This window comes from Salmo trutta, chromosome 36, assembly GCF_901001165.1.
Source record: "Salmo trutta chromosome 36, fSalTru1.1, whole genome shotgun sequence".
Taxonomy (NCBI): domain Eukaryota; kingdom Metazoa; phylum Chordata; class Actinopteri; order Salmoniformes; family Salmonidae; genus Salmo; species Salmo trutta.
Genome location: NC_042992.1, coordinates 30531393 through 30556188, shown reverse-complemented (window position 1 = coordinate 30556188; position 24796 = coordinate 30531393). Strand labels below are relative to the sequence as shown.

At 42.4% G+C, this 24796-nt stretch overlaps 2 protein-coding genes and 1 non-coding gene across 5 annotated transcripts; 1 reads left to right on the top strand and 2 right to left on the bottom strand.

Moving 5' to 3' along the window:
• Positions 1–6712: 6712 nt before the first annotated feature.
• LOC115175841 (interleukin enhancer-binding factor 2 homolog) lies at positions 6713–13958 on the bottom strand. Its single transcript, XM_029735394.1, has 15 exons — positions 13821–13958; positions 13261–13320; positions 13058–13100; positions 12681–12785; positions 12409–12486; positions 12191–12293; positions 11880–11945; positions 11600–11716; positions 11226–11304; positions 10841–10928; positions 10362–10423; positions 8281–8395; positions 8000–8090; positions 7720–7900; positions 6713–7030 (listed from the first exon to the last, which is right to left on the bottom strand). Exons 1-14 carry the CDS (start codon positions 13823–13825, stop codon positions 7749–7751), a joined length of 1164 nt encoding a protein of 387 aa, XP_029591254.1. The 5' UTR covers positions 13826–13958; the 3' UTR covers positions 6713–7030; positions 7720–7748.
• Positions 13959–14041: 83 nt separating this feature from the next.
• Positions 14042–14113, top strand: trnam-cau (transfer RNA methionine (anticodon CAU)). Its single transcript has one exon. It is a non-coding gene; the product is annotated as a tRNA-Met (tRNA).
• Positions 14114–18361: 4248 nt separating this feature from the next.
• LOC115175838 (chromatin target of PRMT1 protein) lies at positions 18362–24426 on the bottom strand. 3 transcript variants are annotated; one of them, XM_029735390.1, is made up of 6 exons: positions 24269–24426; positions 23126–23209; positions 21779–21929; positions 21248–21431; positions 19942–20091; positions 18362–19773 (listed from the first exon to the last, which is right to left on the bottom strand). In XM_029735390.1, the coding sequence occupies exons 1-6, from the start codon at positions 24331–24333 to the stop codon at positions 19556–19558; spliced, it is 852 nt and encodes a 283-aa protein (XP_029591250.1). In that variant the 5' UTR covers positions 24334–24426; the 3' UTR covers positions 18362–19555. The 3 variants fall into 3 exon arrangements, with proteins under 3 accessions (XP_029591250.1, XP_029591251.1, XP_029591252.1); XM_029735391.1 differs by lacking the exon at positions 24269–24426 and adding an exon at positions 23881–24251; XM_029735392.1 differs by lacking the exon at positions 24269–24426 and adding an exon at positions 23414–23865.
• Between the last annotated feature and the right edge of the window lie 370 nt (positions 24427–24796).

Here is a 24796-nt window from a genome sequence, read left to right as displayed (position 1 = left end):
TGATGAGGAGCATCCAGATGCTGCACTTGATGAATTTATGAAATTGCTTCTTCCAATTATTGATAAACATGCACCTGTTAAGAAACTGACTGTTGAAAAACTGTATGGTTGAAAGAGAGGTGGCTAATAAGTCTGGCTGCACATCTGACTGGCTTACTTACTGCAAATTGAGAAATGATGTGACTAAACGCAACAAAAATAAACTTTATTATGAAGCCAAGATCAATGATATAAAGAATAAGGGAAAAAAAACTTTGGAGTACTTTAAATGAAATTATGGGCAGAAAGACAAATTCAACACCATCTTTCATCAATTCAGATGGCTTATTCATCACAAAACACAAAAATTTGATGTTGCCAATTATTTTTATGATTATTTCATTGGCAAAGTGGGCAAACTTAGGCAGGAAATGCCAACAACGAACACAGAGCAATTGTATTCATCCATAAAAAAAACAAATAACGAAATAAAAACAGTGCAAGTTTGAATTTTGTAAAGTTAGTGTGGGAGAGGTGGAAAAATTATTGTAATCGATCAATAATGACAAACCTCCTGGCATTGACAACTTAGACGGAAAGCTACTGAGGATGGTAGCTGACTCTACAGCCACTCCTATCTGTCCAATTTCTAATCTGAGCCTAGAGGAAAGCCTTTGTCCTCAGGCCTGGAGGGAAGCCAAAGTAATTCCACTACCCAAGAGTGGTAAAGTGGCCTTTACTGTTTCTAACAGCAGACCTATAAACTTGCTGCCAGCTCTTAGAAAACTGTTGGAAAAAATTGTGTTTGACCAAATACTATTTCTCTGTAAACAAATTAACAACAGACTTTCAGCATGCTTATAGAGAGAGGCACTCAACATGTACTGCACTGACACAAATGACTGATGATTGGTTGAAAGACATTGATAAGAAGATTGTGGGAGCTGTACTGTTAGATTTCAGTGTAGCCTTTGATATTATTGACCATAACCTGTTGTTGAAAAATTATATGTGTTATGGCTTTTCAACCTCAGCTCTGAATCCACAATATGGCAATCTATCTAATAGAACTCAGAGGGTTTTCTTTAATGGAAGCTTCTCTAATGTCAAATGTTATGTTCCCCAGTTTCTGTGTTGTTCTGGGTTTGTGTGTGTGTATGTGTGTATTTTAGGAAATGGAATCCCGGATTCCTCAAGCAGCTGATTGGTCGGCCCCATCACTGATTGGGGCTCTGACCTCGCCCTCTCGTCAGGGGAAACAGCTGGCTCATCAATTACCGACTCCTTCTGCAGCTTGAAAAGCCAGTGTTCCTTCCCCAGGGGAGAGAGCTTCTTTGTATGTCCTGTGTTGGTCTGTATAAGTTGTTGAAAGTATTTTGTAGCTGCTCCTGCGGAGGTATGTGTATGTCATAGGACTTAGTGTTTTTGGTTTATTGTTCACTAAGTATTGGTGAATTATTCTGTTTCATTTGATCCCGGGGGGGGAAGGGGAACACACCTTGGGAGTGTTAAGGCAAGAGGCCTGCAGGCATACATTACCCGTAGTATTTAATCTGTTTATGCACACTAGGTAAGACCTGGGTGGACCACCCCCTGTATTTTGGTTAACGTGCCAGGTGGTGCTAAGATTAGGTAAGTTGTGGGTAGGCAGATAAGGTATGAGAGGGGACTCTAACTTTTACTTTCTTTGCTTTGGTTCCGTCCAGCCCCTTTTCCACACATTACCGTGTTAAGGAAATAAATTCCCTGTAAACGGTCATTTTCTCTGCCTCTGTCATCCTTCCCCGCACCTACGATCACATACTTTTTCACTCCACGGGGAGTTGCGTACGTAACAAATATGTAAAGTGTGGTGTACCGCAGGGCAACTCTCTAGGCCCTCTACTCCTTTCTATTTTTACCAATGACCTTCCACTGGCATTAAACAAAGCATGTATGCTGATGATTCAACCATATACGCATCAGCAACCACAGCTAATGAAGTCACTGAAACCCTTAACAAAGAGTTGCAGTCTGTTTTGGAATGGGTGGCCAGTAATAAACTGGTCCTGAACATCTCTAAAACTAAGAGCATTGTATTTGGTACAAATCATTCCTTAAGTTCTAGACCTCAGCTGAATCTGGTAATGATGGTGTGGCTGTTGAACAAGTTGAGACTAAATTATTTGGCATTACCTTAGATTGTAAACTGTCATGGTCAAAACATATTGATTCAATGGTTGTAAAGATGGGGAGAGGTCTAGCCGTAATAAAGAGATGCTCTGCTTTTTTGACACCACACTCCAAAAAGCAAGTTCTGCAGGCTCTAGTTTCGTCTAATCTTGATTATTGTCCAGTCGTGTGGTCTAGTGCTGCAAGGAAAGACCTAGTTAAGCTGCAGCTGGTCCAGAACAGAGTGGAACGTCTTGCTCTCAATTGTAATCAGAGGGCTGATATAAATACTATGCATGCCAGTCTCTCTTGGCTAAGAGTTGAGGAGAGACACTGCATCACTTATTTTTATAAGAAACAATGTGTTGAAAATCCCAAATAGTTTGCATAGTCAACTTACACACAGCTCTGACACACACTTATGCCACCAGGGGTCTTTTCACAGTCCCCAAATCCAGAACAAATTCAAGAAAGCACACAGTATTATATAGAGCCCTTATTGCATGGAACTTCCTTCAATCTCATACTGCTCAAATAAACAGCAAACCTGGTTTCAAAAAACAGATAAAGCAACACCTCGCCTCCCCTCCTCTATTTGACCTAGATAGTTTGTGTGTATGCATTGATATGTAGGCTGTGTGCGCCTTTTTAGAAAATGTATGTAGTTCTGTCCTTGAGCTGTTCTTGTCTATTGATGTTCTGTATTATGTCATTCTGTATTATGTTTCAAGTCTTGTATGGACCCCAGGAAGAGTAGGTGCTGCTTTCGCAACAGCTAATGGGGATCCTAATAAAATACCAAATACTGGGACTACAATAGTTTTGTGGGGAGGCATTTTTTGGTCGCGCCTGGGGCGGCAGAATGGAAAGGACTGGCCCTGGTCACCAGGACAGTGATTATAGAGCGAAGGTGTCAAATTTCACTCCTGTAGATTTTCAAACTTTTCATCCTCTGAATTAGTGTCTGATCTGGACCTGAGATATTAAAAGGTTGCACTGCGTATGTAACCAAGGTTCTCTGAAGGAACAGGTGAGGTACTGCTCACTATGGGAAATAATTATTGGAAAATGTATATAAGGCAAGTAAGACTGTGACAAGTAAGACTGTACATGCTGCCTCCAAATGCTCTACAAGAGTAGTTTGCGAACAATTCTTCCTATTTTCTGCACTATTTTAATAGGCGTCTGAGTGAGGGTGTTGCATCAAGGCTACTCTCAGCTCACAAATGTGTCTCTTTACAATTCTAGATTTAGAGAACATTACGATTTTCACCCGCCGACAACCAATTTCATGCAATGTGATGATTTTTTCTGACAATCAGTTCGTTTCGAGTCCTTTACAGTAGTGGTGCGTGGGTAAAATCACTGGGGAAGGCGACCGTGATATATAGGCTTAAAGGACGAGACAGTAAGAAGAGAGTGGCAGAATAAATTCAAACACCTTTGTTTTATCACAAAACCTGATAGCAACCTCTGTCCAGTGAAGTCCACAAAGCATATTGCATGTTCAGTAAGACAGTTACATGACCTACAGCATGGTCAAGCAAGTTAATGTTTCCGACATTTTCGGCTCACTAATCAACTATTGATTTAGAACCACAGAGTTACTGCAATTTGCAAAGAAAACAGGAGCTGCCTCCACTATTCCAGCAACATTTTATCATCAAATCACCTCTCTGTCTAATACAGTGACAACTAAAAGATACCAAAAACAATTTAGTCCAATCAACGTAAGCTAAATATAATGTCCATGGTTCTGATTTCTGTGTGCGTGTGCATGCCTGTTTATGCAAACAGAAAAACATGTTGACTTACCCTACTTGTAGAGAAACGCCAACGCCATCCTCCTCTCTTTCATGTTGACGAAACAGTCTATTACTCTGTCATACAGTACACAATTACATTTTCTGTTGTCGTAGGCGACCTAGCTAAAATGCTTCCTCGCTAGCCTAACTTCCATTCATGGGTAACATTAGCCTTCTACATCTAGCTACATATTGAACTTCCATCCTCTCAGGCCAGGGGCACAACAATGTATGAAGGAATGGTTGGATCAGAATCACCATTATAATCATTGGCCAGAATGGAGAATTAAGTAAAACCACAAGTCCAAATCCCTATCTCCATCCATAGCTAATTTAGGAAAGGGACAATTTTAGCTAGCTGGCTAACTATCCTCTGGAGGACAACACAACCTGATGCAACACTTAAGATTTTACTGTCCATGAGGTATGCTCTCAATGGGATGATAGGAGTGATGCCAAATTCAAGCTGGCTTCCCCCACACTTTTTTTGCTGAGCCAGGAACATTCACAGTTGAGCTCGCTCAGTGTAGCTCAACGCTGATTAAATAATTGTTTATATTCCCTTGCCTTCAACGCAACGGGCGGCAACAATGTCCTACTTGTTTGGACCAGACAGCATCAGATAGAAGGCTCTACATGTAGAGGAACAGCTGTGTGACTCAATGGGATCCGAGAATCCGAGCGCCAGCTTTATTCCACTGAGCAAACTGCTTCTCACATCCCAGTTTACCTCCTGCAGAGGGAAAATAGGCCGTTCCAGGCAACTGCTTCAGAAAGGAGGGAAATGGAAAGTGAACACAAGATGTGGCGTTTACAGGTGTGACTTGGTTGTTAGAAAATTGGAAGGATGTCACGTTTGTTTGAAAAGGAGCTGTTGAGAGATCTTTGTAATCCAAAAAACTACAATGTAGCTAACTGTGACAAACGGTACATTTGAAGGACCTGCTGGTTGAAGGCTGAAGGACCTGGGCTTGGATACTTAATAAGGCCTATCCAGTTTATCAGATATGACTAAACTGTAGTGCTTTACCACCACACACTGTCGCTGTTGTATTCTAAAATATTGTTTCTCTTATAATCAGCATTGGAAATGTATTTTTTATTTGTACATTTCACATAGACAAGTCAGGGTTTAGTCCCAACCGGGGCCTCAACCCATGCTACTATCAAACCCAACACTTTAGCTGTAAAGCCAAGCGGTCCGAATGTCTTGACGAGGTCACTGTTGGGTTAATAAGGTCTACTGGGTCAAAAACAAGATCACTTGGCCATCTGGAACACAGACACTAATTCACTGCAGCTAATTGGCTAAATTCACTCAGTAAACACACCATTGGATGGACTTGAACGGTCTGGTAAAAGCAACAGAAAACAGAACTGGCAGATAAAGTGCATGATGGCTTTCCAGATACTCTGTTATTCAATTAGTCTGTCTGTGTAACCCTTCAGAAGTGAAACAGATTGGTCAGGGAACAAACCCTCACTTCTCTGCTATAATCGCAGATGTGAGCATAGTTTTCGGGCACAAAATGGCTTCCGTGTGTCAACCAGGCCAACGCTACATATTGGAGCTGGATGAGGTAACACTCCCATTGCAAAACACAGAGACAATTAATAAAGATATCATGAATATCCTGTTTCTGAATAATGTCTTGAGAAGAATATCATGAATATCCTGTTTCTGAATAAAGTCTTCAAGAATAGAATTAGGAGATTTGGTAAATGATAAGATCATGGTACAGTGTGATTAGCTTGAATTGAAGAGTTGATCGATAGACCATAAGGGTGATTTCAGCAAAAGTTGGTTGAGCTTGGCTGCCGTATGCAATATCCTTTACTCTGATGCCATCTACAGGCATGCGGTGCTACTTGTGGCTGGTCCTCAGTTGTTCTAATGTTATGCAGTCTTCTTCAGTTAGATCATTAGACCCTACTATATTACTTTAAGTCCTAATTCAATTGTGGTAACTTCAACTTGAAAATGAGAAACTAGAATACAGGTCAGGGAGTTGGTCAACCATGGCTTTCCAGTGCTGTTAATAAATAGTGTAAAACAATGAATTTGAAGAATTTATCTGCATTTAGTTTTAGAGGAAGTATTCCATACATTTGTCAAATTAACTGCCAATATGCCAACATTTCATTCAAACAATGCAGTCAATCCACAGCCAAACATTGGCTGAAATCAGTTGACGATAGGGACTATTTATATAGAAAATGTGTATAAAACCTGTATAAACTGTATTTATAACTATATGACTATAATTCCATTACAATTTCTAATACATCACATGCCTTACTTTTATTTTCCTGCATAAGTAGAAGCAGGTAACACCACACCATTATCTCTACTGCCATTCATTCCAATTAGACTGGTTTTGGATTTCTCCCTGACCAAGATGGATGCCATTTTCACCCTATTATGGAACTTTGAGGGTTCAGTGACATATCCCCTCTAGTAATTTCATAGAATCTCTATGAGACCATTTGAAAGATCCAGGTATTTTCCAGAAGTATCTTAAATCTGAACTGCAAAACAGCATTTCATTTGAACTGTGCTTCAAAGTATCAAATAAAACATTTAAAAGTTTGTCAAATTTGGGGTACAGACTGGCTCTGTGGAGGTAATTAAACATTCTATGGCCAGATCTAAAAATGAAGTATGCGTTTTCGCACAAGCATGGCCCATATGTATCCCACCCATCCAGCCAGCCACCCACACATTTGAAAATAAGGATATGCATTTCTAAATGTATACATTTACATAAAGAGGCATATTAAAATAAAGAAGTTGTTTAATTTAGTCATCATTGCTGTTACAAAGTAAAAACCACACAAACACACGGAATACAAATTGATAGTGACACCCACCCCTTTTGAAAAGACCATGAATTTAATTTTTGTTGAGGGCGTTGAGGGACCAGTAACAGTCTATATGCAAGTCTGTCCGTCCAGTTGGCGCACTTTGGTCCAGGTCAATGCAGTCAATTCATGATTAGTGGACATGAACTTCAATGAAGGACAAATGGGCGAGTGAAGGGTTTCCAAAAGGGTCAGGGGTAAACAATTGTTTAAAAGACGTGGCACCGGATCCTCTGGATGGCGACAAGAGAAAAATAAAACGTTGTTAAGCCTCAGAGCACATTGTATGGGTAAAAGGGTGAATTGGATCCCACCACTAACACGATTTGGCCTTCTGTCACTCGCAACGCTAATGGCGCTGCCCGTCTCCCATTAACCCTTGACCTTTTTGTCTTACTAGAGAGGATATCTGGGACAACCATCACTCTGCCCACAGGGTTAGAATTGAAGTTCAACTTTGGGTGGTTCTCAAAGACAAAATCATATCCTTCGCAAACCCTCTCCTATTATACTCTGTGTAAAGTGGAGTTGATTTTGCAGAATTCTTGCCAATAACGCTGATATAGTAGATGGCGCTATGCACTATGACACCATGCAGTACTATCGCTGGCTAGTCTCTCTCGCTGGTGAGTTGATGTGTGGCAGCACTGCTTGTTGGCTACATAGTTTACTTTGTTATGACTTGGTATTACAATGACTTCTTTCCATAAACAAAAAAAGATATGTTGATTTTGTTAACTCTGAATGAGATTTTCTACTAGCATCTATGCAAAGTAGGCTAATTTATAGAACGTTACGTTTCTAGCTAACTATGCCTTAAGTTAGCTAATGCGCTAACAAAGCTACTGTAGGAGCTGTAACAAGCTAAGCAGCAAGCTAGCCTGGTAATGAGCCTGTTTTTTTTTTTACTGGCTACTGGTACCTGGCAGGTTACCACCTTCCGGGTCCTTCTCACTCCTGTGTCTCCATGCTTTCATCCTCTACATCTCCTCCTTCCTCCAGCGCCTCATCCTCCTCTTCCTTCCTCTCTGGCGGCTTCTCGTAGGCCTTCTCGGAGGGTGTGACGATCACGCCGTCCCAGGTGGACATTTCCGAAGCCAGGTCTGGGAGAGTGAGTTAGATTTGTTTAATGTTTACTTTGAGAAAATGGTGTGTGTGTGTGTGTGTGTGTGTGTGAGCACACGCGAGAGAATGAGACTCACAGCTGGCATCACCCTCCAGGCCCAGGATCTTCCTGTACCCTCCATGAGAGAGCACCCTCACCAACGTCTGAGCAGTGAAACACACCATGTCCTACAAAAGCAAAACAGACACACACACTTTCAATTCATATACCTAAATGTGAATCATCTGACAATAATCCTAACCAAACACATATGATCATGGAAATTAATTTAGTGTTTTAGTGCTGGCGCAAACCCTGTCACCAGGACCAAGGTTCCCTACCCCTGCACCATGAAGGCAGCTAAAGCAAAATTATTACCTGCTGCTCGAGGGTCATGACGGTGTGCACCCGGAAGTTTCCACTCTCACAGGGGTCAGTGATGCCCACTGAGCCTGGCAGGAAAAGTCCGGCGGCTAACATCTGTAGGCAGCGCCTGAAAAGAGCAACATAAACAAAAATTAACAATCAAGAATGGCCTTTTCCCCTTTATTCAGATTACAACATCTCACTTTTGGAAGGATGGGACTAAAAACAAACAAAAGATAACTATATAGTATGTATAACTGGAAGTAGAAGCCTAAGTGTTGTCCATTAGTTTACTCCGGGGGGAGGGGGGCGGGCGTGGTACGGTTAAGGGAAAAAATACTCAGAGCATTCGGAAAGTATTCAGACCCCTTGACCTTTTCACATTTTGTTACGTTACAGGTTTATTCTAAAAATGATTAAATCGTTTTTCCCCCTCATCAATCTACACACCATACCCCATAATGACAAAGCAAAAACAGGTTATATTTTTTTGTACATTTTTTAAATAAAAAAAAACTGAAACATTACATTTACATAAGTCTTCAGACCCTTTATTCAGTACTTTGTTGAAGCAACTTTGGCAGTGATTACAGCTTTGAGTCTTCTTGGGTATGACGCTACAAGCTTGGCACACCTGTATTTCTCCCATTATTCTCTGCAGATCTTCTCAAGCTCTGTCAGGTTGAATGGGGAGCGTTCTTGCACAGCTATTTCCAGGTCTCGCCAGAGATGGTCGATCGGGTTCAAGTGCGGGCTTTGGCTGGGCCACTCCTGCATTGTCTTGGCTGTGTGCTTAGGGTCATTGTCCTGTTGGAAGGTAAACCTTAGCCCCAGTCTGAGGTCCTGAGTGCTCTGGAGCAGGTTTTCATCAAGGATCCCTCTGTACTTTGCTCTGTTCATCTTTCCCTCAATCCTGACTTGTCTCCCAGTCCCTGCCGCTGAAAAACATCAACACAGCATGATGCTGCCACCCCCATGCTTCACCATAGGGATGGTGGCAGGTTTCCTCCAGACATGACACTTAGCATTCAGGCCAAAGAGTTCAATCTTGGTTTCATCAGACCAGAGAATCTTGTTTCTTATGGTCTGAGCCATTTAGGCAAACTCCAAGCGGGCTGTCATGTGCCTTTTACTGAGGAGTGGCTTCCGTCTGGACACTCAACCATAAAAGCCTGATTGGTGGAGTGCTGCAGAGATGGGTAAACCTTTCAGAAGGACAACCATCTCCACAGAGGAACTCTGGAGCTCTGTCAGAGTGACCATCAGGTTCTTAGTCACCTCCCTGACCAAGGCCCTTCTCCCCCGATTGCTCAGTTTGGCCAGGAAGCCAGCTCTAGGAAGAGTCTTGATGGTTCCCAACTTCTTCCATTTAAGAATGGAGGCTACTGTGTTCTTGGGGACTTCATTGCTGCAGACATTTTTTGGTATCCTTCCCCAGATCTATGCCTCAACACAATGGACAATTCCTTTGACCTTATGGCTTGGTTTTTGCTCTGACTGTCAACTGTGGGACCTTATATAGACAGGTGTGTGTGCCTTTCCAAATCATGTCCAATCAAATGAATTTACCACAGGTGGACTCCAATCAAGTTGTAGAAACATCTAAAGAATGATCAATGGAAACCAGATGCACCTGAGCTCAATTTCGAATGTCATCGCAAAGGGTCTGCATACTTATGCAAATAAGGGTTTTCTGTTTATATATATATTTTTTTTTACAAATTAGCAAAAATAATTTAACAACCCGTTTTTGCTTCGTCATTATATGGTAGTGTGTGTAGATTGGAGACATTTATTTATTTAAGTCTGTAACGTAACAATGTGAAAAGGGGAAAGGGTCTGAATACTTTCCGATTGCAAAATAGGCACCGCCAGCAACGTATCATAAATTGAGACACTGTCAACAAAGACCCCTACAGTTGAAAAACAACTTGGTGCATACACTTAGGGAAATATTGGTGTCTAATACAAAATGATAGTGGAATGTGGTATGAAAAACATGTATAACAGAAAAACGACTATATCTAACAGTAAGTGGTAAGAAAACAACCTCAGATACATCGAGAGCTGACTGAGGGAATGGGGAGGCTCACCTGTAAGCCACGTTGAGGGACAAGGGCTGCCTGGAGGGGTTGTTCATGACCGCAGAATGACCCTGAGAAGACACACATGAAACGCTTTTCATTTCTTATTCGTCCTTTAGATATGACGTGATGCGATACAAGCTTTCAGTTCGGGTCAATATGATAGCAAAGACAGAGAATCAGACAAAACATATCAGCCAGGTGACTTGCTCTGTGTGTGGTAATCCACGACAAATGAATAGCTAAATCATCCATTATCATGCCTCTCCAAGTGCCAACGTTCACCAGTATCACATGCTATTGGTTCACCAGTGGTTGTGTTAATGGTAGGCGTAGCGCCCTCACCAGTATAACTGTACATTAGCATAAATACGGTGAATGCAGTGGGCTTACTAGTATCATATGTTAAGTGTTGAGTCGTGATAGTGGTGGATGTAGTGACCAAACCAGTACATCCAGGTCAACTATGGTCAGTGCAATGGACTCACCAGTAGATCCAGGATCCAGGGGGTGAGAGGCTCGAACCCGGGGAAACGCACCCTCAGATCCTTCAGCAGGCGAATCAGCACTTTCACCCTAAATAACAACAGCAAACAGGACATGAGTAAGACTTTTAACAAGTTAAAGGATCAAGTTAGTCGGCGCCAACTTGATCCTTTAAGGGAGACAGTATTTTTCAAGACAAAGGTCATTATGGCTGAAACATTTAGGATTAAAAAGCCTCCCTCTATTCCTCCTTGACGTGAAAAGGTTCAAGAAAAAAAAGAGTGAGGTGTAAGGACCTACTACAAAAACGAACACATTCTGAGGAGATATCGGTTTGGGAGGGTAAACGGTAAAAGACTAAAAGGTTAAGGGGAAACGGTGACTTACGTAGATTGGGAGGCATTCTCCTCAAACCAGCGGGCATGGCGGATGGCGGCCAGAGCACTCTGCAGCACCTTGATGTCCACTAGGGAGAAACAGACCATATCAACATCAACACCAATGTGACCACTTATAGCAGGGTTTCCCCAAACTCGGTCCTGGGACCATCTACATTAAACACACACACTCTTCCTCCAGTCTACAGTGAATGCTTCTGTATGGCATGCATGGTATACGGAGCTGTTTGCCAATCCCAGTGAATCTATGTGAGTGTTTTGACTTATTTCTGTAGCTCTATGAGTGTACTTATGTTGCAGCTCATGTTTACATTCTATCACATTGTACTGCGTGTTTGTGTGTGGGTTTCTGTCTGCACGTACAGTGCAGTTCGGGGTCCAGCTTGCGCAGGTTGGGGGGAACGGTGGTGATGAGGATTTTCACTGTGGCATCGGCAGAGCTGATCTCAAAGCCTGTCTCATTGGTCAGCATGGAGAGAACTAGGACAGAGCGGGAGTCACTTGGCAACATTAGATCGTAACCACTGAAGATCGAGAATATCCCATTATCAAATGTACACTATTGAAAGCTAAATCTAACTTCTGTGACTGATGTTTCACTGTGGCTACATGAAAACAAATGTAACTGTGTAATATAGGTCACCTTCAGCAGGGTCTTGTGTGCGAAGGGTCTCCACCACTTTGTTGCCGAGAGCTGCGACGGCCTCCACTGCCAGAGAGAGAACTTCCATTATGGGGGTTCAGCACAACCAATAGACGCAATTTCAAAAATGGCTGCTCTGGGAAATACAGTCCAGAATGAAGACTAATTCGTATTATAACACAGCAAAGACGCAAAATGCTGTGCAGCAATCAACATCTGTGACATTATGTTGACATTTGAACACCAGTTAATGAATGTACAACTGGGCTTTGCTTTGTTGGGTCACAAACACACACACACACACAACTCACGTGTGGGCAAGATCTTGAGGATGACCACCAGGTCAGCGACATTGTGTCCCGTTGTCATGGTGCCTTTCTTGTATGAGCCTACCTGACGTACCTCTTCAATTTGCTGGAATGAGAGGAGAAAGCAATTCCCATTGTTGTTGTACATGGCTAAATACGTTATCCAATACAGATACATAACCATTTTGGCACGCTAATCTCTACCAAGCTCTGGAACTCACCACTTCAAAGTTGCCGGGGGCGACGATGAGGTTGTCGATGACGTTGTTGATCTTGGTGACCAGGGACAAGATAGAGGACTGAAAGTCGGAGCAGAGAGTTTGCATGGAGTCAACAGAAAGACTTCTATGGTGGCATAGTGTAGGAGTGTGTTTTTTAACACATAACCGAAAGGAATATGTCGCTGTGTGCATACAACAGTTGGACTGAGCGTGGTTTGACCGAGGGAAGTGTGTTGAATGTTTAAGAGAGAGAGAATGTATGTGTTCTCTACCTGCTCTGCAGGTGTAGGACTGAGGTCCTGGTTCCTCTTCAGTAGACACTCGCTGAAGGCAGTCTCATCCGCTGCCGGCTTCACTCTGGGGAAGGCCATCTCACACTGGGGGAACCAGCGAGGCAGCTTAGCCCTGTCCACTCGACCTCCCTATCTGCGCTACCGTATTACTTTGACAAGATCCCTGTCGTTTCGACTAGAGCATTACTAGACCATTGTGTAGGAGTATGTGAGCTGATCTCCAATGATTATAATCTGTCTTTACTGTCTGACTCTTTGTTTATTTCAATTCATGTGAGCTACATGCTGCACCACTTCAACATAACCATTGGTGCATGAGTATGGGAAGGATGCTTGGCATAGTGGCAAATACTCACCACATAGAAGTCAAAGGGAATGTGGGGGACAAATGGCCGATACCTGAAACAAGGGACAAGGAAACATCAATGCATCTTATATTGTGCCAGACATTCTTCTATGAATTTCAGTTGGCAAAGTGATCGCATGAATCTTAAATCATACATTGGACAGGTTAAATGTACAGTTGTGGGCATTATTATGTTAGCAACTGGCTACTCACCCTTGCACCAGTCCTCCACGTGAGCCGAACCGGCCACCACGGCCCCTGCCCCTATCGCCTCTGAAATTGATTACATTATTAATACAGTTAGTTGAGTGATAGCAATTACCACATTAACTAAATTGTTTTAGAAGCAACAGCAGCTAGCCAGATAACTAGCTAGCTGCTACCATAGCATAGCATGGCTAGCTACTGACTGTTCATTCATTCATTCGTCCATTGATTTTACTTAGACAAAACAAAGCACGTTTAGCTAGGTAGCTAATAAAGGTTGCTAGCTAGCAAATCATACACTAGTAAGCAAGATAGTTGATGGATATCTCTGTAGATATGTAGCTACAATAGCTAACTAGTCAGTTATCAGATAAGCTATGATACAGGCCACCTGGCTAACAAAGTTGGCTAGCTGGGCTAACGTTAGCGCGCTACACGTAAACTAGCTAATAATGCAACCCCCTCTAAACCACCCCTTTAAATTCCATCTGTCTATAACTCTTTTACAATTAGATACTGTATAAATATAATCCAACATTACGGTCTTATCAAATGCATGAAATTACCTCATTGCGTACGACGTTTTGATGTTTTAATGTAGATATTCAAAGAGAAATCACCAGCATCCAACGCCGGTCAGCTAGACTACTAGATGGAGTACAGCTACGGACGGAAGTCAGGGCCCGAAATGGAACTACCTGTTGCTAACTGCAAAAACACAACGCCGACGTGCAAACTGCCATCAGAAAAAGTGAATAAGTAGCTAGGATCTTCCAATGTCTACAGTAGCAGAGTGGCGCAGCGGAAGCGTGCTGGGCCCATAACCCAGAGGTCGATGGATCGAAACCATCCTCTGCTAAATATTTTTCAGAAATGTAACAAATGTATTTACTTGTTGCATTTTAACTTTCTTTCGATTAATGTTCAAATACATACAGTACCAGTCAGAAGTTTGGAATCGCCTACTCATTCAAGTGTTTTTCTTTATTTGTACTATTGTTTACATTGTAGAATAATAGTGAAGACATCAACACTTTGAAATAACACATGGAATCACGTAGTAACCATAAAAATGTTAAACAAATCAAAATATATTCATCTGATGCAGCACTCCATCACTCTCCTTCTTGGTCAAATAGCCCTTACACAGCCTGGAGGTGTGTTGGGACATTGTCCTGTTGAAAAACAAATTATAGTCCCACTAAGCGCATACCAGATGGGATGGCATATCGCTGCAGAATGCTATGGTAGCCATGCTGATTAAGTGTGCCTTGAATTATAAATAAATCACAGACATTGTCTCCAGCAAAGCACCTCCACACCATCACACCTCCTCCTCCATGCTTCACGGTGAGATCCACACATGCGGAGTTCATCCATTCACCTACTCTGCAACTCACAAAGACACAGGGGTTGAAACCAAAAACCTCAAATTTGGACTCATCAGAAAAAATGACAGATTTCCACCGGTCTTTCCACAAGTTTCTCCATCTCATCCGTGTTCTTTAATAGGTTTCTTTGCAGAAATTCGACCATGAAGGCCTGATTCACGCAGTCTTCTCTGAACAGTTCATGTTGAGATGTGTCTGTTATTTATTTGGGCTGCATTTCTGAGGCTGGTAACGCTAACGAACATACCCTCTGCAGCAGAGGTAACTCTGGGTCTTCTTTTCCTGTGGTGGTCCTCATGAGAGCCAATTTCATAATGCGCTTGATAGTTTTTGTGACAGCACTTGAAGAGTGGTTGGCTACTTTGAATAATCTCAAATATAACAAATATTTTGATTTGTTTAACACTTGATTCCATATGTGTTATTTCATAGTTTTGATGTCTTCACTATTATTCTACAATGTAGAAAATAGTACAAGTGAAGAAAAACTCTAGAATGAGTAGGTGTGTCCAAACTTTTGACTGGTACTGTAGATACAAAAATCACTTCAACAAAAAGTATGACAGATGGATTTGACACCTTAAAATCTAAAAGCCAATAATAATTTAGTGTTTGCATTCTTTCTCATTGAAGTGATATTTGTCAACTAGGTTACTCAAATATGAAGCAATTTGCCTACTAAGTACAACTACCCAATAACCCAACTTAATTGCAAATGTATGAAATTATTCTCATTTTGATGACCATCGACCCTTGGATGGGAGACCAGATGCTGCTGGAAGTGTGTTGTTGGAGGACAAGTAGGGGACACTTCCTACCTCAATGCCCCCCTATATCAAGTTCAGACTCCCCTGCGTATTTGGACAGAAAATCTGGATTTGAGATCAAATGTTTTATATGAGGCTGTCTGCCACCTTTTTGAGGGTATTTTCATACATATCTGTTTTACTGTTTAGAAATGGGAGCACTTTATGTATCTTGTCCCCCCATTTGAAGGTATCAAGTGTTTGGAGAAATTCAACTTATATTGTATTACATTTATGTCAAAAGTTTAGTATTTTGTCCTATATTCCTAAGGCAAAATGACTACCTCAAGCTTGTGACTACAAACTGGTTGGATGCAGTTAGTTTTTGTGTCGGAATAAGTTGTGCCCAAATGAAATGAATAGTTAATGATGTGTCATTTTGGAAGCTATTTTATTAAGAATATAAAATGTTTCTGAACACTTCTACATTAATGTGGATGCTACAATGAATATGGATAATCATAAATGAATTTTGAATAATGATGAGTTACAGATGCACAAAGATCATGCCCTCAAAACATGCTAACCTCTCAACATTAACATTAACAGGGGAGGTTAGCATTGGGGGGATGATATTTATGCCTCTTTCAATTTCTCACTCATCATGTTCACAATTCATTTGTGATTATCCGTGATCATGGTAGGATCCACATTAATACAGAAGTGTTCAGAAACATATTCTATTCGTATTTACAATTAAAGTGATCCAAAATGGCACAATACATTATTTACCATTCATTTCTATTGGGCACAACATAATGCGAAACAAAACCAAAACAATCTGTAAATGCATTCAACAAATTTGTAGAGTCACAAGCTTGATGTAGTCGTTGTGTGATAGGAATATGGGACCAAATACTAAACTTGTAATGAATAGCCTATAAGTGGATTTGTCCAAATACTTGTATGAATAAAAAAAATGTTTTTGAAATAAATTTAAAAAATCTGACATTCTATACTGTCACCTCATATATAATTTCATCTCAAATCCAAAATACTGATGTATAGAGCCAAATGAAAGGTTTTAGCTTCACTGTCCAAATAAATACATAGGGGAGTGTATATCTTATACAAATATTGAAATGCATGGATATTCTTGTTATATGAATATTCAAAATCATCAGATCTACCAATAAGTAGGCCATTAGGCTTTTAACAAAGATAATTTATAGCGTAGCTTGGGTAGTAAGCCTGAAATTATTGTAATTATGTTACAACAACAAAAAAATAATACAACATGAAAAGTATTGGTCCCATGTTTCATGAGCTGAAAACAAAGATCCCAGAAATGTTCCATGCGCACAAAAAGTTTCTCTCAAATGTTGTGCATAAAAATGTGTTTACATCCCTGTTAGTGAGCATTTCTCCTTTGCCCAGATAGTCCATCCACCTGACAGGTGTGGCATATCAAGAAGCTGATTAAACAGCATGATCATTACACAGGCGCATCTTATGATGGGAACAATAGAAGGCCACTCTAAAATGTGCAGTTCTGTCACACAACACAATGCCAAAGATGTCTCAAGTGTTGAGGGACCGTGCAATTGGCATGCTGACTGTGGGAATGTTGACTAGAGCTGTTGCCAGAGAATTTAATGTTCTTTTTTTTTTACCATAAACTGCCTCCAACATCGTTTTAGAGAATTTGGCAGTACGTCCAACCGACCTCTCAACCACAGACCACATGTATGGCTTTGTATGGGCGAGCAGTTTGCTGATGTCAACATTGTGAACAGAGCTCCCCATGGAGGCGGTGGTGTTATGGTCTGGGCAGGCATAAGCTACGGACCACAAATACAAATGCATTTTATCTATAGCAATTTAATGCACAGAGATACCGTGACGAGATCCTGAGGCCCATTGTTGTGCCATTCATCTGCCGCCATCACCCCATGTTTCATCATGATAATCCACGGCCCCATGTAAGGATCTCTACACAATTCCTGGAAAATGAAAATACTTACTCACCAGACATGTCACCCATTGAACATGTTTGGGATTGACAATTTACGACAGTGTGTTGCAGTTCCCGACAATATCTAGCACCTTCACACAGCCATTGAAAAGGAGTGGGACAACATTCCACAACCATTGTCCCACAACCAAATCTATGCGAAGGAGAAGTGTCACGCTGCATGAGGCAAATGGTCATACCAGATACTGACTGGTTTTCACACCACTTCACTTTTAAGTATCTGTGACTAACAGATGCATATCTGTATTCTCAGTCATGTGATTAGGGCCTAATATATTTATTCCAATTGACTGATTTCCTTATATGAACTGTAACTCAGTCAAATCTTTGAAAATTTTAGCATGTTAAATTTATATTTTTGTTCAGTATACATAGTAATTGCTTTGTGATTAAGCTATGAGTTCAGCCATTTTAATTACACAAGTGAATAGGGACTGTGTTCCTCAAGAACAAAAAAATGCTAATTGCAACTATAATGCAATGTTGTACTAGAGTGATTACAATTACTACGGAGAAACTTATGGTAAAGTCTTAACATATCAAAGACATTGATGTGATCATCGATATGATCAGGTCTCTACAAATCATTGTGTGTGTTTGTGGCCCGCCTGTCAGCTTGCACGATTCTTGGCATTCTCCTTCGACCTCTTTCATCAATAAGGTGTTTTCGCCTACAGGACTGTCGCTGACTGGATGTTTGTCGCACCATTCTTGGTAAACCCTCTACTGTCATGTGGAAAAAGCACAGGAGGGCGTTGTTTTGAGATACTGGATCTAGTGCGGCTGGCACCAACGATGATACCACGCTCGCTGTAGGAGCGATCCATTTTCATGAAGGGGGTGGTGAGTGTGCGGTGATTTGGCCAAACGCCAAGTGGATTAGTTTTGAGAGAATACATGATGGAACCAGTACTCAAACAACAACAACTACTAGGTTAAGAGAAGATGACAATATAAAGTTTATTCTCTTTTCTATGACATTAACCAGGTAGGAGAGGGAATTACATAGAAATTGGAGTTGATAGTTTCATCCAGATGGACACAATCTGAAAATATTTTTCACTCACTTCATTGGAGTGTTGTGTACAACAACCACAGCTTAAAGACCATTTCAAATGTATACAATTGACACCAGGAGGGAAGACCACTCACACGTTTGCAACTTGATGGAAATATTTTGCACCTCCTTGTGTAGTTGCTTATTTGGTATGTCTAGCATCCATAAAATTCTTTTAGGGGAATTTCAACTGAAGACATCAACATACTTCAAGTCACCAGAAGCAAAGCTTAAGTTAAGTTGGAGGCATTAAATTGGAGAAAACCACTAAATGATTTCTCTAGAATTCCCCTGGTCATTTTCTTTAGATTTTTTTTTTTTACCCGAGAGTCAAGTTGATGTACATTACTGCTAAAACAATAAAAGGAGCATCCATTGCTAAATACAAATCCTAACAAAAACATGGTAGTAAAAAAATAGGTTTAAGAAATATGATAAGTGGATGCTTGTTGGACATGATTATGGCGCTGGGGGGGGGGGGGGGGCATGGTTCATACCATAAAAATGAAGCACTTTTAAGAATTTGGACATAGACGCAAAGTTCAGTAACAGTCCAATTCAGCATCAAAACAGATTCTGGTCCAAAAAGCAGGCCTTTCAGGAACATTGATAATATTGGTTCTTCAAGTCTCTAGTTTGGTCAGTGTCGTCCATTCAAGTTTAAGATATTTGCATTCTTCATGCACACTTGCACATACAGAAAAAGGGTTTAAAACTGCAGGTGTGTCTACGTTGCACTGATACCGATAGAATGGTCAAATCCAGATTCAGGGAAACAATCCATTTCAAACAGTTCTCTTCATAGGCCCGACATTTTAGAGTGAGTTTGTATGCATGTGTGTCGGTGAGTAAGCAGGTTTCCTATTTAAGCCCGAGGTTGTGATCACATCTAAAATTTTAGCCATGTAGTGTGAGACAGTGCACTCAGGGTTTACGTATGTGCGTTTATCATTACGCTTGTGTGGAGTAATAGCACTATACAAGCTTCTCTCCATGTCACCATGTTATCAGTACTGTCTCACTAAGGGGTCTGTTGAAGGAGTCCCTGCTCTCTTGTGGTGGAGGTCCAGGTTCACTCCATGCCCTCTGGGTCAGCCTGGGCCATGTACGCGTCCAGCTCAGCGTCCAGGTTGCCCTTGGTCTTGGACATGTAGGCGTCAAGCTGATTGTCCAGCTGCTCGCGGGTCATCCCTGGGCCACCTCCCCTGCCCCGGCCTCCTCTTGTCCCCCCACGACCGCGGCCACCACCCCTACCGGCAAAGCCACCACGCCCACGCAGACCGCCTCGTCCTGGAGGCAGAGAGATGGTCAACAACGCCAACCAAACTACGATAGAATCACAATGTGTTAACAAAATGGCTGCTGCACAAGCGTTCATGTAAACAAGAAACTTGAGGTAGATTATGACATGTCAATATACAGATTTAATTAATCCCAACTCAAAATCCAGCTCCATACCCCTGGCTCCCACTCCTCTTCCAGCTCCTCTTCCGAAGGCACCTCCACGACCAGCAAACCCTCCTCTCTGACGCATCCCCCTACGGTGGGCCACCCGGCCTGGACCCCCTCTGCCACGCATCTGGCCCATGCCTGGGGCAAGGCCATTCCCTATCAAGACACAGGATGTAATAAAACAAACAGTTAACTAGCGACTTAGCTGAAGGTTGATAACTTATCATTTAGGAATTGAACTATCACATTTCAGTTTAAGAACAAAGTTGTCAAGTGAATACAAAAACCTTCTACAAGCTTATCATTCACCCACATACCTAACTAAAACAGCTAAAGTATTCAAATTCTATGAGGGGGGAAAAAACGTGGTTACGCAACTGTACTCCATCTTGTTTTAAGTTAGCCTTGACAGACAGGGTCGAGGTGTTTGCCCATGTATTCTCTCGAATCACCTACTTCCGTTCTAGCTAGGCATGAGGTATTCTGACGGAGTAACAATTAGCAAGACTGTAAATGCACTAATATAACTTCAAATGCTATGACCAAGATTGGTTTGAAAAAAAAAAATTCTAAAAAAAAAAATCACGGAATGGCAGTTATGCTCTGTATGCAACAGATATGCGACGGCAGTGCACATTTTGTATCTGCACCATTACATTCTAAACACAGAAAATGTAAAGTCAACGTGTAGACATCAGGATTATTTAAATTAATTTCACTTGAAGTATTACCGTCATTTTTTAAAATGTTTTATTCTAAATGGTTTCTAAAATCAATCCCCTCCACCAGGAGTGTGTAGAAATGGGTGTGGGGTGACTGTGTGGATAAGTAGGGACAGTGCAGCTGTTAGATCCGTCACCACATGTTCAGTAGCACAACAGTTGCCAAGATGCCGGGCCAATCAGGACAGCGGGGGGTTTATGGAGAGTGGAGTTACATGATTGAAAGCCACATTCCCTCAGGTTGAGGGAATGATAGTAAACCAGGGGGTGAAGCCATACTTTGATTGACAGCTCCACCTGGACAGACAGCTGGGGTATTCCATTCAACTCAGCAGAGGGCATTTGGTCAAGCTAGTTTACTGATAAAGTCACCCCTTAAAATAACTAAATGTGCCTTTCACCTATGCAAAAAAAGTACAAGGCTTACATAAAAGCTGTGGAAAGTATATTCCAGCCCCAGGGTAGAACATTTCAGAGAAAACGTTCTTGTCGTCGTCTTCCAACAATTTATGAAGCCAACATTTTCAGGTCTAACATAGTACCACAATATCAATCCAAGTAGGCTTTGCTGTGTGGTACCAAATGCTCACCTCTCAGAGCCATAGCTCCCCTCAGGACTCCTCCTCTGCCGCGGCCTCGCAGACCTCCTCTGGTCATCCCCCGCATCCCTCCAATGGAAAATCCCCGGCCTCCAGCACCCACCCGCATCAAGGCCCCGATGGGCCGGCCCAGCCTGGCCTGGATGTTGCTCTTCCCCAGGCGTTGCTTCAGGCTCTGGGAGGGTTAGGTGGAAGATTGATACCAAGTGGCAGGGATAGGGAGATGGTGAAGCACTCAGCATTTATGTGATCTGTATATTAACCTTTGCTCTACGGTCCCCTCTCTAACTAGGTCTGCGTCAAGCATTTCAAGTTCCTAATATATTGTGATTTCAATGTAAAGCCTTTTTCCCGTTCCCCATCTTACACTTATATAGAACATGGCCTGTTTCCGGTGTCCCATTCCTCTCTCCTTCTCACCCGTTTAGTGCTTCAGATGTCTCCCCATTTGTTTCTTTCTCTTTCCTCGAGTAAGGTGAGGAATTGCAGAAAGACTAAACGAGATGGTGCACCTTATCTCACCTGCTTGTGGTGCAGGGCGGCCTGCACAGAGGGTCTGTTCTCCATCTGCTGGGCGAGGCGGCGGTTCCGGGCGCTGGCCATGTGTTGCTGCTGCATGGTGGCTCGCACACTCACCGCTGTCGGCGCCTTGTTCTTCAGCATGGTAGTGAAGCTTTGGAGGGGAGGGGGAGCGGGACAGAGAGGGGGTAAAAGGAGGGAGAGAGAGAGAGGATACGGAGGGGGAGGGATGGTTCCAAATCAAGTCATTTCTCATACCATGGACACGGCCACAGGAGCGGTGGTGTGTGTTATGAATGCCCCACTTATTGGCACCTCACTCTCTTTGTTTCTCTCTCTCATTGTTAAGTATTTGACAACCCAAAATGTATTTTGGAAGCAATTCAGCACATTTTAGGTTAAAGTAAAAGAAAGTAGAAAGATGGATGAAAAGGCAGTAGAACTAACACTGGAACAGAAGGGACAGATTGGAAGACAAGAATGAGAAAGGCAGGAGAGAAAATGGAGAGAGCAGAAAGAGGATGTCAAGAGAGGATAGTGATTGCCACTTACAGGCCTCCCGCCACCTTGTTTTGATGTCATCCGCCTGCGAAAAAGGCCTGGCGGAGTTTGGAGGCCCAGGACTGGAGGGGTATCTGGCAACCCAGCCACTTACAGCCCGGACCGTGCCTTGTGCTCACGCCACACATGTGAGAATAGAAGGGGGAGAGAGAATAGAAGGCGGGGGGTGGGGGGGTTGGTCACGTCCGGGCTAGGACTGGGCACCTAGTCTTATAGAAAGACTTCAGAGCACAGAGAACTGAAAATTAAAGTGGTAGCAAAGAGAGAAAGAGGAGACAAATGGCTAAACAAACAGTCATTTAGTTGAGAGAGAGTTGTGTGTGTAGAGAGGGTGGGAGAGGAGCAGGAGGGTGCTTTGGCGCACCCTCCCCTTTTCATTGGTTTGGTCTCTCCTCTCCCATACGTACAGTATATTTTGGGTTGTGTGACACACAGAGAGGAGTGCCCGGGCATATCAGGAGTGCGGCCTGTGCCCATTCTAGGGCAGTCGCCTTACCAAGCATCACCGTTACCCTCTCTCCTTGGGTCTAAGTGTGCGCTGCTCACACAAAAGGTAGACCCGGAGCACCATGTTTGCACTCCAAACTCTGTTTGTTAAACTTTTTGTCAGCAAATGCTGAATACGGCATGCATTTTGAGTGAGCGGCGCACACGTCGGCCCCGGGCAGCCTAGCGTCCATGTCTGGTCCCCAACAGTGGCCTTCCGTAGTAGAGCACACTAGGGCCGTCTGTACCACTGTTTCGCCCTTCGCCTCGCTTAGTGCTGTCAGGGTGCGTAGCGCGTCTCACCGCTCATTCAGGGACTGCTTGGTGGTGCTTTTCAGCACAACTTTTTGGGAGGAGGGAGCACTCATTTTGACTTCACTGGAACTCCTTGGAACAAGCAACAGACAAGAGAGGGAGGGATAGATCAAATTGGGATGTGCCAGGGGAGGGTGTAAAGGGAGGGGGAGAGGGGGCTGGTTAGAAAGACTTCACAAGCAAGGAGATGGAAATTCACCCGTGTTGGCCATTTCATCTGTGCATAACTAACTAGTTGTATAATAATTCATTATATTTAGCTGGCAAAATGGTTACCTTAGTTAGTAGATCGCTAGCGTTGGCTAGTTGTGGTATCCAACTAGTTAGTTAGCATTAACCGATAATTGGATGCATCATTTTAATTAAGAAAATACACAAAAGGGCCACGCCACGGGCTCGAAATAAACATATCGTGGACATTGCAGGCACAACGTAACGTTACACGTCCAGTTAATAAGAAAGGAAATGTATCACATGCGTTGGCTTCACTGCTTTTAAATGACAAACGAGAGACGGGACATCTACAAAAACTATAGTAACTAGTCGCGGTAGTTAATTAACTAGTTATAAGCAGCCTGTAAGCAACAACAAAAAAGGAACCTGCAGTGTGAGCTAACGTTGGGCTGGCGTCCCTAACGAGTCTGAATATTAGTCAACGTAAATAATGTTAACTAGCTATAAACTATTTTTTTAAAGTAAACATTATCTGAAACAAGTTCAGTAGACGATTGGTAGAAACTTACTTTGATCGGTGCTTATATTGTCAATACTCGTTTCACTTGGCTAGCAAGCTAACTACTAGCTGTGCTAGTTATCTTCGTTAACTTGAGCGATGAATCAGTTACGAGTTAGCTAGCAGCTAAGCTAGTTGCAATCGAAAGATCTGGATCCACTTCTCACTTGATGTTTTCTTTCGCCTTGCTCTTTCGGATACTATTAAAATACGAACTATCCTAGCTAGCTACAATGACTAAAACAGTAACGTTATTTGATGATTATTATTTATTTATTTATTTAAAACTGATAACAGCCTGTTCTCCCTAGCTCCCTTCCTTACAAAATGGTGCTAACTGACGGAAAATGGAGAGGTTTTATAGCTACGTCACAAAGTTACTTCCTGGAGTGGTTTACGTTTGTTGTTGTCGCTGTTTCTGGAAGAGAAATGGCTGCCGCTCTAGCTGTGGCTGAGACACCATCCGGGAAAGATGCAATTGCAGAAGGACTGCTTGACCTCTTAAAACCAGCTGTCCAGCAGCTTGATCTTCATGTACGCTCAGTGAGGTGGGTAGCAAGATATGTGCTTCGACTTCAAATGTGCTCGCTAGATACCGCTCCATTCACAGCTAGCTAGCTTGCTATCAAAGATGATGCGTTCAAGACAGCTGGGAACACAAAAAAAACATGGTCAAATCATGACGTGGGTGATCTTTAGGTTTAAATGTCTGTGTTCTAGAAAGAGGCCCGAGTTCCCAGTTGTTTTGAACGCGGTAATAAGCTAACCCCATAGTCATGACAGTCCCGCGATGCAGCCCTTTCTCCTCCCTAGTAATGTCGCGTTCATATGCCAGTCGGAACTAGGAATTCGGAAATGTCCTACTAGCTAACGGTTGAACGCAGCATGTGTAGAGAAATAATAATGTCGTCAGTTTGGAAGGCATT